This window comes from Mastacembelus armatus, chromosome 14 (genome assembly GCF_900324485.2).
Source record: "Mastacembelus armatus chromosome 14, fMasArm1.2, whole genome shotgun sequence".
Taxonomy (NCBI): Eukaryota; Metazoa; Chordata; class Actinopteri; order Synbranchiformes; family Mastacembelidae; genus Mastacembelus; species Mastacembelus armatus.
Window position 1 is genome coordinate 7,709,102 of NC_046646.1, and position 18,334 is coordinate 7,727,435.

Below are 18,334 nucleotides of genomic sequence, written 5' to 3' on the forward strand. Positions count from 1 at the left end.
TGGTGAAAAAGAGATGGCATGCTTCTCATTTTTATTCCTGCTTATGTATTTTTAACCTGTCTTTTATCTCTGTAAAGCACTTTGAATTACTCTGTGTATGAATTGTGCTATATAAATACACCTGCCTTGCCTTAATATTGAACATTAAAACTGTAGATGAGTGGGCGTTTGATTGACATACTAGCAAAGTAAATTTAGTCTGATCCTATGGAGAGACATTTTGTAACACAAACTAAATTACATACAGGCATCTTGAGTTAATTGTGTATTCCAGTAACACCATTCAATAGCATTTATAGACCTTTTATTAAAAAAAAAAAAAAATTTTATTGTAAAACACTAAGGAAATAATGGTTTAGTCACATAAAAAAAAAACAAACAAACAAACATATTTACTACACAAAACATTTTATCAAATAAAAACGAGGCCAGGCTCTATCTTATTAGAATTCCTCTTTGACTGGAGTGCATCCAGAGAAAAAACTGTTCTGAAAACTAGTCAGAATGCGTTTCTTCCTCTTGAGGAAGCTGACAGTGGTCTTCTCCTCTTCTTCACCGCTCTTGTCTTCATCCTCTGACATTTTCATGTCACTAGTGATGTATCCCATTTCTCCGATTTCTTTAAGCACCTTAAAATGGCAAATAATAATAATACATTAGTTTTAGTTCTGCATCACATCCATTCAGGTTCCATTTGTCAAAATACATGTTAAAAATATTAGTTCAGGGTCGTGACCTGGTTGAAATCAACATAAAATTGAAGGATAGACAAATTAATAAGGAAAAGAATCAATCACTGTTCAAATACATTGATACAATATTATTTGCATGCGTGTCAATCATTCTCAGGGCCACTGAATTGATGACAATCTTTTGCCTTGTTGAGTTTTCAGGAGGCAGCTCACCTTCTTAGTAGGTGAACAAGATGGTGGTTTGAAAAATGTCATGTCAGGGCTGACTGACTGGGGGTCCTGAGGGGAGACAGAGTCTCTCAGGAGACCAGCTAAACCCTGAAAAGAGTCAAATGTCCAAAACAGACCAAAGTATGTTTAGCTGCATGTATTTACATAAGAATACCTGGTTATTATGGTTTATTAACAGGTGTAACGTAACATCAATCCAATAACTTCAGTTCGGAGTCTGGTTTCAGGTGTTCCACTAGAAATTACTATATAATTCATTTATATGCGCCATGATTTTACACTTTAAATATGATGGCAGTTGGCCATGTCTTGTGCTCAAAGGAGCATCTTAAACTTAAAATAGTTTTTTGCAATTACTGTTTGCACATTAAAAATGTTCTTGCCTAAAACTGTGCGACAGGCGTGTCTCAAGCTGTAAAGAACAGCCTAAGTGGTATGAAATTTTAATATTCCACCAAAACCATCAAATTCTTTCTCACAGCCAGACACTGAAGTTCAGACTTACCTCAGCAGGTGTCTGGTCGTTCATATTGCGACACTTGTCACGGTTGCACTGGCAGTTTTCCCCACAAGCCATCTGTCCTTTGCGACATCTACACATTCGGTTGCTGCAGTGACCCTTACATGCACACTACAGGAAGAGAAACTGTTTACAATCAAGGCCTCTCTGCATCACAGTAATTCAACTATCCAGATCTGGTTTTAATAACATACCAGTATAATACATCCACATTTTGTATGCAGGTTTATTACTTTTAAAGAAAATGATTTAACAGACACTTCTAATCAAAACTCTACTACTGCTTGTATACCTACTGCATTTTGCATAGTGCTGTGGCACTATGACATGAAATGAGATGATTGGATATGATTCGTTCTAAGCTTTGACCATCTCTTGGCAAGCAATGTGGACAGTCCAGGTCTATGAACAGATTCTCATCCCAGGCTTACCCCATTTGTTTTCGCTTTTTTTGAGATTCTGCATCCCCTCTCAGCTTTGTCAGGACGCCACTCGTCCTCGTCCTCCTCCTCCTCTTCATCAGGAGACATCAGGTCTTCAATGGCGATGGCCACACTCTGCTGCTTTTTAGCGCTGAAGCGTTTTCCTTTAGGCTTTCATTCGAGAGAACACAAGGAAAGAAGAGTCGATACACTGGGAGTGAGACACCGACAATCAACATTTCAATTTACATGGAAAGTCTTTCAACCCCAAAATAACTCTCTGCATCTTTGATTGCAAAGGTCATTTACCTTTCAGTTTCAGTGACCTAACATGCTTCATGCTATCTATGAAGTCTTAGTTTTGTAAGTCACTAGAAATGGTGTCTACCTCAGGAGTTCAGCTACCAGACCTGCCATGTAGTGAAGTCATTCATTCTTTGAATTATCAATTCATTCTTTCTGTGACATACTGGCCCTGACAAAAACATTCTAAGTGACTACGAATAAAACTAAAATAAAGGAAAAAAACAAACACTGAAGCACCTTTAAACATACAATAAACAGGAAGGGAGAACATCTGCAGTAACTAACCTTTGGAAGGATGTACTCAAACGAATCATTAGCACTCCTTTCATTGGTTTGGGAAGGTACAAGGATTTTCTTATCACTTAGCACAGAGAGTTTCTGTGGAGAAACAGTCACACAGCTTTAAAAAAAGACAAATACAGCACATTTTTACACAGTAATGCTGTTCTATGGCAAATTTCCCAGACCTGCAGTCAGACTTCAGTTACCACCATTTTAAATTATTTGTCATGGGATCATGAAGATTACATGAAACGTGCTTATTTTCAGCAGGTGTTGACCTCAGGTTCTTGATCTAGTCATTTGTAACTTTGAATTTGAATTTAACACTCAAATAAAATGAAAAACAATGCAATCCAGGAATGTTGGACTTATTGAGTTACCTGTCTGTACTGGTCATTTTGCTCCACCAGTTTCTGGTTCTGCTCATTTAATTCTCGCAGCTTTTCAAGTTCTTCTTCCTAAAATGAAGTTTAAAATGAAGCACTTGATTAGTGGCATGATTTCCCCTACAACAAGGAGAAATGCACAGTGAGGGGGTGGAAAAACTTTTCTCTGGAGCTAGTGGAAACAAACCTGAACTTTGAGGCGCTGGAGAAGCTCCTTCTCCTTTGAACTCTCCTCATCTTTCTGCTTTGTTTCATCTGACACTCCACAAATGGGTTTGTTCTGTAGCTGGTTAAGAAGGTACAGCACCTGCACAAAACATATCAGAATATTCAGAATATTTCAGAAATGTGCACATCTCCAACATGAGATCCAAACTGGCATATAAACACCAGATATGAGCACCTTCTCTTGATGCCTCTGCTCTAGTTCCAATAACTGCTGCTGGTGCTCCATGTCCATGGTTGACATAACATCTCTCTCATCAGACAGCATCTTCTTTAAATCCATTATATTTCCCTTCTCCTGTTTGAGCTCGCTCTCCAGCTTGGCAGTGGCTGTTTTGGCAGACACCAGCTGAATGAGAAAAGAAATGCAAATTCAACAGAGGAAATTCAACAGAATTACAAAATTATGCATTATCAGACTTTCTAGAAAACAATGTGACACCTCAGACATCAAGAATTTAAGGGCACATTTGGTGTCCACTATGCTTGTCATGCCATCTATGCGCTGTTTCAAACGCCCCTCGTTTTCTGCAGCAAGAATCTTCTGCTGGAGGTCTGCTATCTGGGCATTCCTGTCAAAGTACAAATCATTGATTTTAACAATCCCTCAGCTGAACAGCAAAAATCACTTTACTGTAACAACCTATTGTAAGACTGTGGTTTGAAAGAATCACAAAAGCTTATGTAAAGACATCAAATAAAAAGGATATCGATGCAACCTTCCAATGGATTCCAGCACTGAAAAGCACTGAAGCTTGCTGGGACAACAGAAACTGCATTTCAGCCTCAGACAAACTGAGTGATGCTTATTAAGAGAACAAAAGTTCTAAGTTTTGTCTCTCATTGTTTTGACGTTCTGAGTGGAAACATTCAGCGTCAGTGTGGACAATAGGCAAAGTGACCTATTCTCACATACATAAAGACATATCAATATTGTTTTAAAACCAACTATTCCTTTAACCTCAGAGAAACAGTACACAGACATCGTGTGTTACAAAATGTGCACCCTCCACTTCCCGCCTGTAGTGGTGACACACCTTACAGAGCAGACAGTAGTAGGGATCGGATGGATAGATTTTTAATATGAATTTTAAATCCAAAATCCATCTGAAGGTAATTAAAATGCAAAGATCAAATCAAATCAACAGAGCTGGTTTCTTGTCACTCACCTGAGGCCCATTTCTGTCTTGAGGTTCTCAACCTGCTTGGTCAGAGGTGTTTCCAGCATCTTGTGAGTCTCCAGCTCAGAAAGTATCAGTGTCCGACGCTGCACAGAAATACAAACATTTCAACTCTGCTGGTGCACTGGATGTATCAGTTATTCTGTTTTGTGCATGACCAAGTAAAAATACTAATTTCTTAACTCACCCTGATTTTGGGAATAGGTGTCTCCCCAGCCTCTATTTGCTGATTGAGGTGGCTGATCTCCTGAGCCAGGACTTTTCTGTCCTCCAGCAGATCACCAAGGTGGCGCCTAGCCTCTTCAGTGCTAACCATCACCTCCACTTCATCCAGAAGCCATGCCTGATCACAGAATCAACGACAGGACAACTGCCAACAATCTAAATATACAACATCTGTCAAGATTCTCAATTACCTCAAAACATGTCATGCCTGCCCAACTGCTTATTGCCTTTTTAGTCTAATGGACCAAACTGAAGTCCTTACAACTACAGAGAAGAAGCAGGTTTTCCTACCTTAACTCTTGCAGCAGCTCCCTCCTTTCCTTTGTTCTGAGCATCTTTGCGCTTATCTGCCACCTCACTTCTCTTCTGTAGGGCATCTTTCAGCCGCTTGTTTGCTGCTGCGGCCTGTGGGGAAGTGAAAACTCAAAATAAGTTGATTTAAAACATTTCCAGTTACATTTAATTGTGGCAGTTGGACATGAGACTGATATTCAAACCGGACTGCTGGCAGACTGAGAAACAATGACAGTTTTAGGACAGGACAGACTAGGACAGCCAAAGACAAAGACGCCTCACCTCCTCAGTTTTACGACGCAGGACATTGGCCTGTTTCTGGAAATCCCTCTCAAGTTTAAGCAACTCATACTGGCGCTTCCGATCCTGTAAAACAGGAAAAGAACAAACAAAACAGTCACTGATATTACCAAAAGCAAGGAAACTAAATCAGTTAGTATAAAGGGGCAGATAATTTTGTGATAACACTTGACTGAGTGGATTTAATAACCTGTCAGAAATGTCCTACAATGTCTCAAGAACTTGATCTCCACCTACCTTCTCCTTTAGCTGCAGAACCTCCCTCTCCTTCTTGCTCTTCCACTGTCTGAACTTCTCTGAGTCGTCCCTCATTTGCCTCATCAGTTGTGTACGCTGGGTCTTCATAGCCTGTGAGAGCGCAGCATTACTGTGCTTGGATGCGAAACCTCTGGCTTACGTTTGCGTTCAGTAGTCATTAGCAATGCTCTATGCCAAAGCAGCACTTTTTGAGAAATAACTTTACCTTAGACCACTAAAATGGCAAAATATATTACAGATATTATCACAGCTTTCTGGTACTTACTATATGTGTTACCAAATAAAATGTTTTAGTATATATTGTATTGTTTCATTAAGACAGCAAATTCATGTTTACCTGGTATATGAATGGGACAGTAACATGTCTGACTAACTCAGTAGAGTTTGTAGTGGATTGGTATACTTTCTCAACTATGATGTAACATATTATTTTGATGTAACATTATAGTAGATGTGATGTAAACCTTGATGTTTTGCATCCCATGAGCAATGACAAAAAATTTCCACTAAAATTCATTTTTGTATTGGTTAAAGAAAAAAAAAAAAGGTGTAAACTTTTATCAGCATGTTTGGTACAGCACAGATATTTTAGAAAAATCAATTACATCCACAATAGTATTCATCCTTTCCCAAGAAACGATAGCGTCAGACTCATCAGAACATCGAGTAGCAGTAAAATAAATCGCTTGATACCTGTATATCCTGCATGAGCTTGCTAATTTTCTGTACCGAGGTCTCTCTGAGTTTCAACAGTTTGGACTGTTCAAGCAGCTTCTTCTTTAATTCTCCAAGCTGGCACTCAAGCTCCTGAAGCCTTTTTCTCCGCTGCTCACTAATCCTGATGCACATTTTACAAATCAAATCAATTTACTTCATAATTAGCCTTAAAAATTATAGCAGGTATGTTTATGCCACAACCAAATACATTTTAAGTGTTCATACTTGGCCTGGTTAACATCTTTCTTTGCAGACTGAAGGGCCAAGATGAGTTCCTCTTTCTCCTTCTGCAGAGAATCGACTGCTGACTGTAGAGTCTGTACATTTTTCTGTAGAACAAAATGTCAAGAAGATTAAAACAGACATATTATTTATCAATAATGTAAAAAAAAATAAAAAATAAAATATGGCCTATAATAAAAAATAAAAATCATAGAAAAGGACTGTGTTTTAAACTTAACCCATTTCAACTTGGGAACCTCATATAGAAGTTAGTATGGGAGTCACTACACACCCCTCCTTTTATCTAGTGGATTGTAGAGCATTTTACCTGCATTACACACATTTCAAATATGCTCACATTTTGCAAATTAAATGCATTCATTATGTTAAAAAATATATAATTACACTAAGCATCTAATTAAGTAACTGATACTGACGTGGTGAGAGTCCTCTTACCTGGTGTACTGACTCAACTTGCTCCAACTGGCTGTCATTCTGGCACATTTTCCTCACAAAAGCTTCTTTCAAACTCAACACTTTGTTCAGCTCAATCAGTTCCTTGGAAAGTTGGGCCTGCCGCAGTGCATGATGGGTTGTAAAGGCCTCTGGGGAGTTCTTATCAACAATGGCATTATCACCCTGTTTAATATGTCAGAGATGGAAAACATTTTAATTTTTAATCTCCAAAAATGTATTTAATTTTTAAAAGAAATGTGTTACTAAGATTGATTAATATACTAGTTATTTCATAAAGAACTGTACAAAATGTACATGTTCAGTGACTAGAATTTTATTATCTTTTACTGAATAGAGGTTTTGTTATGTATCGGTCATTAACTATCAATTAATGTAGACACTTAAAACAGCATTATCAATGGGGATTCATCTGCTGAGTTTTTACTGACGTTCTCAGAACCCTCAGCTACGTTGTCGCCTGCGGCCATAGCATCGATGGAGGCAGCAATGCCTGCACTCTCATTCTAGGAAAAAAAAACAAAACAAAACAATGCAGTAAAACAGTATTACTGTATTTTCCAGACTATAAGTTGCACTGGAGTATAAGTTGCTTTTAGCATAAACAGCTTTGTTGAACACAAACAAACAACAAAACATATATAAGGTGCATTTCTAAATATACAAATTATAGTCTAAATTAGCCAAGAAAAATGTAGGCTAGGCATAACAGCAAGCAGAAATGCATTATGATATTTCATTGGTGTGTACTCCAAACTTTGTTTCAGTTAAAAACCTTTACCTGCAGTTTGGAGTCTGCAGTATAGCTCTTTCTTTGAGAGGCATTTTCACTTGTGTTACACTAGGACTTATAGTTTAGTGTGAACGTTTGTGTTTTTACTTTTTCAGTGGTACAGTATTATCTCTAATTGAGTCAAGAGTGCCATGTAAAGCTAGTGACTACTTCACAAAATAACTGTAAATATACACATGTAAGTCACTTCGCTATAAGTCGCATTACAAGCCAGAGGAGTAAAAAAAACAAAAACAAAACAAAACAAAAAAAAAAAAACAAAACAAAAAAAAAGACTAATTTTTAGTCCGGAAAATACAGTAACATCCAAATCTGCAGAATTTCAAAGGGCTTCATCCATATAAGTTCAGATTCGAAACAATTACAAAAAGAATTTGGTGTAGCTGCTAACAATTAATAGTGTTCATTTAATATATTTGTATTATAACAAATGAATTTAGTCTTTGAAAGTTCAAATATAACACTAGTTTCAGCATTAGTACACACTACTGTCTTTTGGCGTTGTTATTTAAGCTGACTTGTGTACCTTGAGCTCTAAGATGACATCTTGCAGGTTCCTCATCACCTCAACATTCTCTTTCAATTCCTGGTCCTCCAGTGTTTCCAACACTTTCTCAAGATCTACTGTACATCTGAAATGAAGTGAAACAAAGAGTGGATCAGCATAATTAATGTCTTGCTCAATAATTCTTGTATGTCAGTGATTTCCTCAGCTGTTAAAAACCAACCAATGGCTAGTCCTTCAGTACCAAAACCTGTTACACACTGATTAACAGCATACAACAAATAATTGACATTATGAAGAGAGGAGAAAAAACACTCGGGCCATTAAAATCTGAACAAAGCATTTAACAAGAAAAGCTTGTTTTCTTAGTCCTCTTCATGCTTCATCAGATCCATTTCAAAGGCCTCCTGGTTTCATGCCTTAGTAAACGTACGCTGCATGGTGCTGAAGTTGTTCCAGTTTGCTTTGGAGTTTCTCATTTTCTTGTTCTGACTGTAAAATAAAGCAAACATGATGTAACATGATTATCCTTTTAACTGGTTTAATCTACCCATGGATACAAAGGGACACATTTTTCTCCAGTGGTATTGTCATAATTTTCAACTAAGAGTTTTGGAATAGACATTAGACATACTCCAATATGTCTCACCATAATAATCTTTTCAAACATGAGGGCAGTCTGTCCAGCTGCCTCACTCAGCTCCCTGCTTAACTTATTGTTCTCATCCTGAAGAGCACGGTTCTTTTCCAACAGCTTTGTCATATTCTCTGCTGGCTCAGGCCTGTAACAGAGGGATAAGTAATATATAGCGTGGGTGCATTCATCTTATATCCTGCTGTCACAATGTGAGTGAAATTTTGGTTCTTACCCAGACAGCACTGGAGCTACTCCTCCACGGGCATGAAGTAGCATCACCTGCAGTTCTTGAACCTAAATAGTATGAATGAAGACACATTTTAAAAGAAGGTTGTGAATCATATAATTTCTGTCCTTTATAAGCAAGTCAATTAACTAAGTTTATCTTGCAGCAATTTCTGTACCTGTTGTTTCAAGCGGCTCATTTCTGCAGCTCTGGGGTCAATATTGACAATAGGTTTGTTTTTAATTTTGCGAGCTCTATCAGCATATCGCAGGGTGTTGATGGTCTCCTCCATGTTTGAGTCTGCAGGACTTACGCACGCAATCATCAAAGTGTGACTATTCCCGCCCAAAGAATCTGATGGAATGACAGAAACAGAATGCAATTTTTGCGTTAAACAGGTAAGATGTGAAATCATATACCGATCTTGTACAATGCAGTATAGTTCTTTCTTTTAGGTGTCATTTTCACTTGTATTACACTAGGAGTTAGAGTTCAGCATGAAGATAGGCCTTTTTACTTTTTTGGTAGTACAGTATTATTGTCAACTGAGTCAAGATACATTCTAATGCTAGTGAGAACAAATATACACATATAAGTCGCTTCGCAATGTAAGGAAAAGCCAGAGGAGTAAAAAAAAAAAAAAAAAAAAAAAAAGTGTGACTTATAGTCCCTCAAAATACAGTAATCAAAGCAAACAAAAGCAGGAGGCATGCTGCATGCTTTCTGGATATGATTTGCTTACATTTGAAGGTCCTAAATGTAATAATTGTATATGAGATTGACCTAATGAGCCATTTGTAGCTTATGAACATCTTAATTCAATTCAATTTTATTTGTATAGCGCCAAATCACAATACAAATCATCTCAAGGCACTTTACAAAAACTAAAACTAAAAACCCAACAATTCCCTTATGAGCAGCACTTGGCGACAATGGAGAGGAAAAACTCCCTTTAACGGAAGAAAAAAAAAAAAAAAAACTTCCAGCAGAACCGGGCTCAGTTTGGGCGGCCATCTGCCTCGACCGGTTGGAGTGAGTGGATAGAGCAGAGAGAAAAGAACAACAAATAGACACTGCAGGTTGGTGGGACCAGTAACTGCACATCAGCGATATACAGCTCCAGGACCAGGGACACCTGCAGAAGGTACAGAGAGAACAGAGAGAGAGGGAGAGAGCACAAACTAGGGGAGAGAGAGAGCACAAGGTTAGTGACATTCTTACTTAAAGCCTACCTTGCAGCAGACGGGTGAGTTTAGAGTCTCTGTAAGGAACAAAAGCATTTTTCTTGCTTTCATCTCCCAAGGCACTGATCACATTACCCAAAGACAAAAGGCCTCGGTTGATGCTGATGCCTGAAGGTGAAAATGAACAGCATCAAAAACAAACACACTGTTCCTAAGGACACAATTACAACACAAAAAGACAACACACATTTTATACTGAAGCATGCATCACTGCAAGTATAAGTTGGGGGTTGACAACTTTTAAATGAATAAATCACAGAAATGCACTTCAGTTACCTTCCTTTAAACGATCTCCCTCTGCTTTGGTTTTCTTTTGTCTCTCTGAACCAGCCAGATCAACAAGGTGCAACTTTGAAACAACAGAGTCAATCCTACAACAAAAGATTACACAAACATTTAACACAGGATATTTTGAAAATGCTCTCTCATAACTGGGGCTTTAACATACAGTCATTTTATCATCTAATGAGTTTTGGTCAAAATCAAATCATATCATTTTCATCACAACAACTGAGATGAAACTGTTCCATTTCAATTACAATTAATTCTTATTATAGATCTATAGCTAAGAGTCCTGCTTTGGAAAGTGCACCTTACAATTTTATATTACTAAAAGCAATGCAGTTGTCCCTTGATACCTCTGTAAAACCCTTGTTTCTTTCATCAGCTATCAGCCATACTAACTCTTTTTAACCTGACAAGGACATACCCACTGTAGTTTTAATGTTATATAACTATTTCATAGGGAGCCATGTCAAAATGCTCTGTCAAATGCTAGTGTGAGAAGCCAACAAACTGACTTGTCTATTGTTTTCCGCTGCTCCAGTGTGACAGTGAATATTGCATGGGATCGTGAAGAAGCAGCGTTCATTGCTGTAGAGCCCACAGTACGAGCAGAGTTTCCAAGCTCCAGACAGCCCACCATCTCGTCAGCAGAGAACACCTGCTTCTCAGTTAAACCTACAATCTGTAAATTAGGATATTTTAAAAATGAATAAAAACTTACACTAATATACACAGGTAGACATGCATGCAGTTTATTGGGGTTTGTCTTGGTTTATTATGAGCTTCCAAAACATGGGTTAATACGTGTTGTCAGTCACTCACCTTAATGCCATCTTTAGGGTCTTCACGAATGCTGATAGTAGGTTTATCCTTAGATGTACACAGCAAGTCCAATATATCTTCATTATAGATCTGAAAAGAAAAAGAAAAACTTGAATTCCTTCCAAAGGCCAACATGCAATAACACAATGTTTGCTGGATGCCAAGGAAAACAATACATTTCTACATGGCACACAAAACAGAATTTACACAGTGTAAATAGCATATTTCCACCAACCTCTAGGTACGATACTGAGAGATAGAATTCACAGTCTGTCCTCTTCTTCCTTTCCTCAAAAATCCTTCTGATAACTCGTGGAATAACGCCAACTGAAGGATCATTCTCTTGAGCAGACGTGTATGTTCCTCCCATGGAAAAGGTTTTTCCCGATCCAGTCTGTCCGTATGCAAGAACTGTGGCATGGTAGCCTACAAAAAGAACAATATAATTTAAACGGTTTAATGGTTCATTATTTATAATTATTTTAAAAACTTATTCTTTGCTAATTTTGTTAGATTTTTTTCAGATGTATCTACTGGGATTTTCATTTGCATGCTGTCACATCCCGGGAAAGGGGCATTAACAAAAATACTATTTTTTCCACTGAAATTGATAAATCACTGTTAACTGAATTCTTTAAATCATCATGTTGAAAGATATAGCTACCTTTGAAAAGCCCACACAATAATGGAGACACAGCAGTATTAAAAACTTCTTCTTGTTCAGCAGTGGGATCAAAAACATAATCATAGGTAAATGCCTTCTCTGTGCCTACAATCACCTGAAAAATAACACATAAGCAATTTTAATTTTTAATATTTTTTTTCATATGGTGTAGTGGAGGTACATACAATAAAAATGGATTATAGTAACATTTATATAACTGATGATAAACACAAATAAATGAATAAATGCACACAATACATAATTGTAAACTGCTGAGCACAGACCTGTGGCTCCCCTGGCACAAAAGTGAGACAGCACTGACATCCTTCACCGATTTCTTTAGGTACCAATGGACGGCATCGCAAGGCAACCCGTACTGGGATCACCTTAGCCTCCTCATTTACCATGATGCAAGATGCAAACAAATATCTGGTAAGTGAAAAAAGAAGTATGAAGAACTGGCAATGAAGCCAGGTAATATTGCTGGAAAGAATACTTTGATAACCCTTTGTTTGAATTAGAGACATCTCTAAAACTAAACAGTGCTGACAGTGACCGCAATGGCAGATATCAAGATACAATGACTTCCAACCTCTTTTTAAAAGGCAAAATTTCTTTTCAGTGATGACATGACTACATGAAATATCTGAACATGAATGCAAGTGTCATTGTAGAATACCAACAAAACATTAAAACCTGTCGACATGTAAATTGTGAATATTATGATTAACTACCTGAGTATTACATGCATTTGCTGTAAATCAACATCAACACATAGAGTACATATTTGAGAATAAAGACATCACCGGTCTCTTGTTGGACACCCAACTCCTTCACAAATGCCATGATTACAGATGGGAATAAAAACTCTAAAACCCTAAAACATAAGTTATAACGTACTGTTCCTATTATTGTGCAGACGTATTATCCTACAGGTGTAAATAACTGTCTCCGTGTGACATAATGTGAAAGACACTATGTAGTTGGTTTAGTATTAAACAGAGGCAGATGTTACATCCCAATGTATCTCATTTGCTGTAACGACAGAATAACGACACGGTGGAGCTACAACAAGTAAGTTTTTACTTTGTCTAAAAATGTGACAGTGTTGTCATTGTCGGCCAATGACCGTTGGCCTGGTGTCACCCATTTCACAGTGAAGACGACCTGCAAATCAAGCCAAGCTTTGAACACGGTACATCGTTATCGTCACTGATACGATAATAGTGGATAAAAAAAGGGTCTTTAGCCCGGGTGACGGCTGATATTTAGGTCCAGTCAAATTAAAAAGCAGTTAGCTAACGAGTTATAGCGTTCACGAAAAGACTGCATTACCGTTAAGTTGCTTTATTTACGTCCTCCAGTGTCAGCTTTAAACCGTGATTTCGACCTATACACGACTATTGCTGCCAATGAAAATCCGACTACTTTAATAAATAAAAAAAATTAGCTAAGGTTGCTTAAGTTGCAAACAACTTACTAACCGTTTATCCTTTGTCGAAGTGTTTAGAGGATCTCTATTGTGAGATGTTGTTCCGGCCCGCCACTTTCAAACGCCCAGCCCCGCCTCCTCTTTCTTCTTCTACCTTTATAGTACAGTCAGCGCAACTCGGCAGCGTCACTGCACCCTACAGGGTAGAAATAAAATAAAATAAAATAAAATAAAATAAATAAAATAAAATAAAATAAAATAAAATAAAATAAAATAAAATAAAATAAAATAAAATAAAATAAAATTCAATTAGTAGATGAATAGATGCACTGTTCCCTCACAGCAAGGTCCCTGGTTTGAAACCCATCAGGGACCTTTCTGTGTGGAGTTTGCATGTTCTCCCTGTGCTTGTGTGGGTTTTCTCCAGGTACTCTGGTTTCCTCCCACAGTCCAAAAACATGTATGTCAGGTTGATTGGTGACTCTAAATTGCCCATAGGAGTGAGTGTGAGTGTGTGAGGTTGTTTGTCTCTATGTGGCCCTGTGATGGACTGGTGACCTGTCTAGGGTATACCCCTGCCTTTCACCCAAAGACAGCTGGGATAGGCTCCACCAGATCCCTGTGACCCGAAATAGTAATAAGCAGGTCTTGATAATGGATGGATGGATGGAGCTGAGTGGGCTGACTTCATCAGATGACTTTTTAGCCTACAGAGGAAAATGTGGTGTGATTCTTCTGTTCTGGCTGCAAGAAAAAGGTCATTACACTGAGAGCCAGAAAGGACAACAGCTGAATCCATATAATGTGATGACAAGGTTTCTGCAGGCCAAGGAGAGCTAAGCAAACAATCAATTGGACTGACATTGCATTTTTGTGCTTCTCATAAGAGGCATGAATATTTCCATAATTCTATCGATTTCTACAATTATGCTAAAAGATTCTCCTGTACCCAAACATTGTCCTATTTCTGCATTAGAGGATTTATTGAATGTATGGAGCAAGCAAGCATAGACAGCTCAGTTGTGATGGGTAATATTCAATCCATGATCTTGACCAATCTTGTGACCAGATGTCTGGCTCAGCCTCCACCACTCCCAAAACCAGTGCTGGTGACCTCACAGCTGATTTCAGTGCACATACTTACTATAGGGATTTAGTGTGTTCGATATCATGTTAAATTACCTACAACAGCCATACTAAGAAGCTGAAACCATAAATGCGATAAGAGTGAAACTCCAGTGGATGGAGAGAGTTTGTGCCAAAATGAGAGAGTGCCAATAAATGATTGTGATTGTTTTGATATTCAGGAAGCAGGAAACCTGAGGGGTAATCATGGACTCATTGATATTGAACAAAAACCCAGTCATACGGAAAATTAGGATTTATCTTTTGTTAAGACAGAAACACATAAAATAACCTTCCATCTTTGTAAATGGAAGTAAAAGGTAATTGTTTACAGAGTCTCATATTTTTTAGAAAAAAGAGCATTGTTCAGTGAGTACCAGACTGACAACATTGAAGGATGATTCACAGAAGATGCTTTATAAAAGTATCCTTTGATACTGAGAATCCCTATGACTATGTGGTGAGAAAGTTGTTTGACTAAATTGAATAACTCAGGCAAAGGTGAAAGATTATATAACTGGGATATGCAATCTTTTATCAAATACAACATTTCAAGTCAGAGTAGGCTCAGAGTAATTTAATCCGTCCATTACTAATATTATGATTAATAATAAATAAGTTAATAATAATAAAATAGTTCTAAGCACAAACTAATGGTATCTTGAATGAAAATGTTTTTGGAAGATCACAAACAGACTCAATTATTCATCCAAAAAATAATAGCATTATGACAGGAAAGAAGGCATGGACATGCACAGATTACCACAAAACACAAAAGTGAGTGCAAGTGAAAGTGAATATAAGCAATAGACGAAAATGTAGTGATAAAGCTGTCATTTTCTCTGGGTTGAGATTAGAAAACACACGCCTCAACACTACATTATTCATCATTAAAAAGGCAGCTTCAGATTAATGCAGAATGTGTAACTGTAGGGAAACTGCGGAACACATACTGATAATTCGTGGGATGTTCAATGGTCATTGAGAAAGACTGAAGAACAGGGCGGAAAGTGTGGGAAGGAAATGGAACATCAAGAACCTGGAGATAAGGGACAAATGATCAGAGGTTCAAAAATCTTTAAATAAATATACAAAGGAAGCACTACTAATATCCAGAATATAAATATATAGCCACTTGGTCTGTTAAAAAAAAAGAGGGGGGCGGGGCAACATCTGAGAAGACCTGGCACTCAGATGAAATTGCCTGACAAGCCTGTTCAGCTGCTGTAGCTTGACCTAAGCAAGTACAGTACATTGAGGATGGGAATCCAGAATACTTTAGCACTAGGTCAGAGGGTGCTAATTTTTGCTATAACTAATGACTGTTACCAATATGAATTAGATGGAACGTGCCAAGAAATGGATGAGCCTTCCTCTCTAGATTACTCTGTCATGTGGCCCCATAGAGAGACAGCATTAGTGCAGTGGCTTGGCTACTAAGCAGGCCGTGGCATTCAGATGAAACTGCCTGTCAAGCAGCATACAGCACGGCAGCTTAGCTCAAGCAAATACAATGAGGATATAGGGCTTTTATCAAAATGCAGAAGATTTATTTATGTGCGGTAGAGAGATGCATACAGAAAAAGGTAAAGGCCATCCTGGAAAACACTGACCACAGAATCCACAGAGAAGTGGGTGCAGTGGATGGCTCATTTATCTATCTATCTATCTATCTATCTATCTATCTATCTATCTATCTATCTATCTATCTATCTATCTATCTATCTATCTAAACATGATAGGTCAGTATTATAGGTTCAAAAGGGTGAATGTGAACAACTGTCTTCCATAGGAATATCCACTCAACTTTTGGCATATTAAACATTATGTGGTTAGCCTTACATGCAGTGCAAAAATACAATGTTTGCACTTCACTGAACTTACTGTTCATTGGTATTGCTAACTGTCTATCTTCAGTCAGCTTTGCACAATTTATCTCAGAGGTGAGTGAGTCCTGCTGCTGTGGGAAATTCCACCATAATAATAATGTGCTAGATTGTCCCTGTTCCCAAGAATAGAACAGACAGTGAATGAATGGAATAAACTATTCTCTCCATGGTGCGATTAGACATCGTGAATGTCAGGATGTTTCCTGAATAGGAAGATTATCATATGAACAAATATGCTATCAGCTCAGCCACCTAGCCATCTTGACCTTGAACAGCAGTGCCCTCTCACACTCTAGTTGGAATAAGGGGTAACTCAGCCTGCTTCCCCCGCACTGTTGAAGTTTCAAAAGATAATCTGGATGGGGTGGATTGCATTGCAATGACATCACCCATGCCCAAAATCCAATGGTAACATGAAAGGGGTTTTGAAGAGGATACACTCTGCTCAGTTACACTAAGCCATGTATAGGGCCTACATTTGAGCTTCATCCTCTACTGAGCTAAATGTATACTGACAACACCAATTTCCCATTAACTGTGGAAATTTTAATATATGATCAAAATCATTTATTCTAAGTAAGGTAGCATAACAAAATAATTACATCTGCTGAGCCTCATTAAATTTCTCGGCAAAAAGTGAATTTGAGTATTTTTGCTATCATCATTTAAAAATTAGTAAGATAAATTAACCTGCTATGCTCAATTTCCACATCAGAGTTAATTATTCTATAGACTTCATGACTTTACGGCGTTGAGTGCGACAATAAAGACATCACATCACATCGTTCTGTACTATAACGAGTGAGAGTTTCCACATTATACAGTTATACTACGAAATACAAGTCTTTATAGTTTTTGTTGTGATAAAATACATTAATGAAGCATTTTACAGTCAATATTTTAGTCTGTGTCAGCATATTTTATGACCGTTTTTATTGTATTTTATTACAATTTCAAAACAACCTGCATAGATGACTGTTGAGCTCGTTGCTTCGATCTCATTTTTTCATACACACACACACACACACACACAAAATTACACAAAACTGTTTAACTCATTGGTGCCTTTAATCTGTATAACAGGAGAAAACTGGTCATTCTGCCCTGTGCTGGTTCTATAACACATCTTGCTTTTTAAATAAAATGAATCATTTTTGTTTTTTGGCATATATATATTTTAATTGTTCTTAGTTGTTATGATATTGTATTGTATTCACATTTATCACATGTAAATACTTGTATTTTCATTGATTTAATGTCTGTCCCTTATGTTTCTTGGCTTCTTGGCCTAAGCAGTTCTGTTCTAATTGGCAATTTCTGAGGCTGGTAACGTACGTAATTTGCTGCAGCAGCGTTAACAGCTAGTCCTCCTTTTCTAGGGAGAGCTTCAGTGACCTTGATGAAATTAGTGGACTATCATTCCTCTTTATTTGGATGAATGGTTGTTGCAATAATATGAATTACTACAGAACCAGCAGTCAAATTGGTGTATTACCAACACCACCTCGGCACAACACAAATGATGTTTTCAAATGCATTAAGAAGCTGGTTAAGATATTGCTGATAGCGTGAAAAGCTGTCACCAAAAGAACAACACTTATGCTTTGTTCAGAATTATTCTCAAAGTTAGAAAACATTTGGAAACAAAAAAAAGTATGCCCAGACCTTTAATTGGTACTTTACTGTGTAGCTGATTTCACTTATTAAAGCACACAATTAAATATATATATATAAATCTATATATATATTTTAATGTCTAGATATTTCATTTGGCAGCCAGTGATAAAATTCTCCTGTCTCACTCACTCAGTCCAGATTTATGAGTCAGGACACGGTCATCATCAGCTGATCCTAGGATTTGTATTAATCACTGACATTTAGACAATGCCCACTGCTCTTTCCCGATACATCTGTGACTAAGTGTGGCAGGGGTATGGGATGGAGAGGGAGAATGACAGCCAGAATTAGACAAGGGAC

At 37.6% G+C, this 18,334-nt stretch overlaps 1 protein-coding gene across 2 annotated transcripts; it reads right to left on the bottom strand.

The window, feature by feature from the left end:
* Positions 1 to 353: 353 nt before the first annotated feature.
* Positions 354 to 13,481, bottom strand: kif4 (kinesin family member 4). Of its 2 annotated transcripts, none has more exons than XM_026329356.1 (31): positions 13,396 to 13,481; positions 12,196 to 12,340; positions 11,912 to 12,026; positions 11,483 to 11,673; positions 11,248 to 11,337; positions 10,941 to 11,107; positions 10,417 to 10,511; positions 10,129 to 10,248; positions 9,075 to 9,250; positions 8,903 to 8,964; positions 8,683 to 8,815; positions 8,467 to 8,525; positions 8,055 to 8,160; positions 7,167 to 7,241; positions 6,718 to 6,900; positions 6,265 to 6,368; positions 6,016 to 6,160; positions 5,302 to 5,412; positions 5,047 to 5,130; positions 4,762 to 4,875; positions 4,433 to 4,588; positions 4,234 to 4,331; positions 3,507 to 3,636; positions 3,243 to 3,413; positions 3,027 to 3,146; positions 2,834 to 2,911; positions 2,457 to 2,549; positions 1,875 to 2,036; positions 1,429 to 1,554; positions 906 to 1,010; positions 354 to 629 (listed from the first exon to the last, which is right to left on the bottom strand). In XM_026329356.1, exons 2-31 carry the CDS (start codon positions 12,316 to 12,318, stop codon positions 444 to 446), a joined length of 3,678 nt encoding a protein of 1,225 aa, XP_026185141.1. In that variant the 5' UTR covers positions 12,319 to 12,340; positions 13,396 to 13,481; the 3' UTR covers positions 354 to 443. The 2 variants fall into 2 exon arrangements, with proteins under 2 accessions (XP_026185141.1, XP_026185142.1); XM_026329357.1 differs by lacking the exon at positions 13,396 to 13,481 and adding an exon at positions 13,247 to 13,381.
* Positions 13,482 to 18,334: the final 4,853 nt, after the last annotated feature.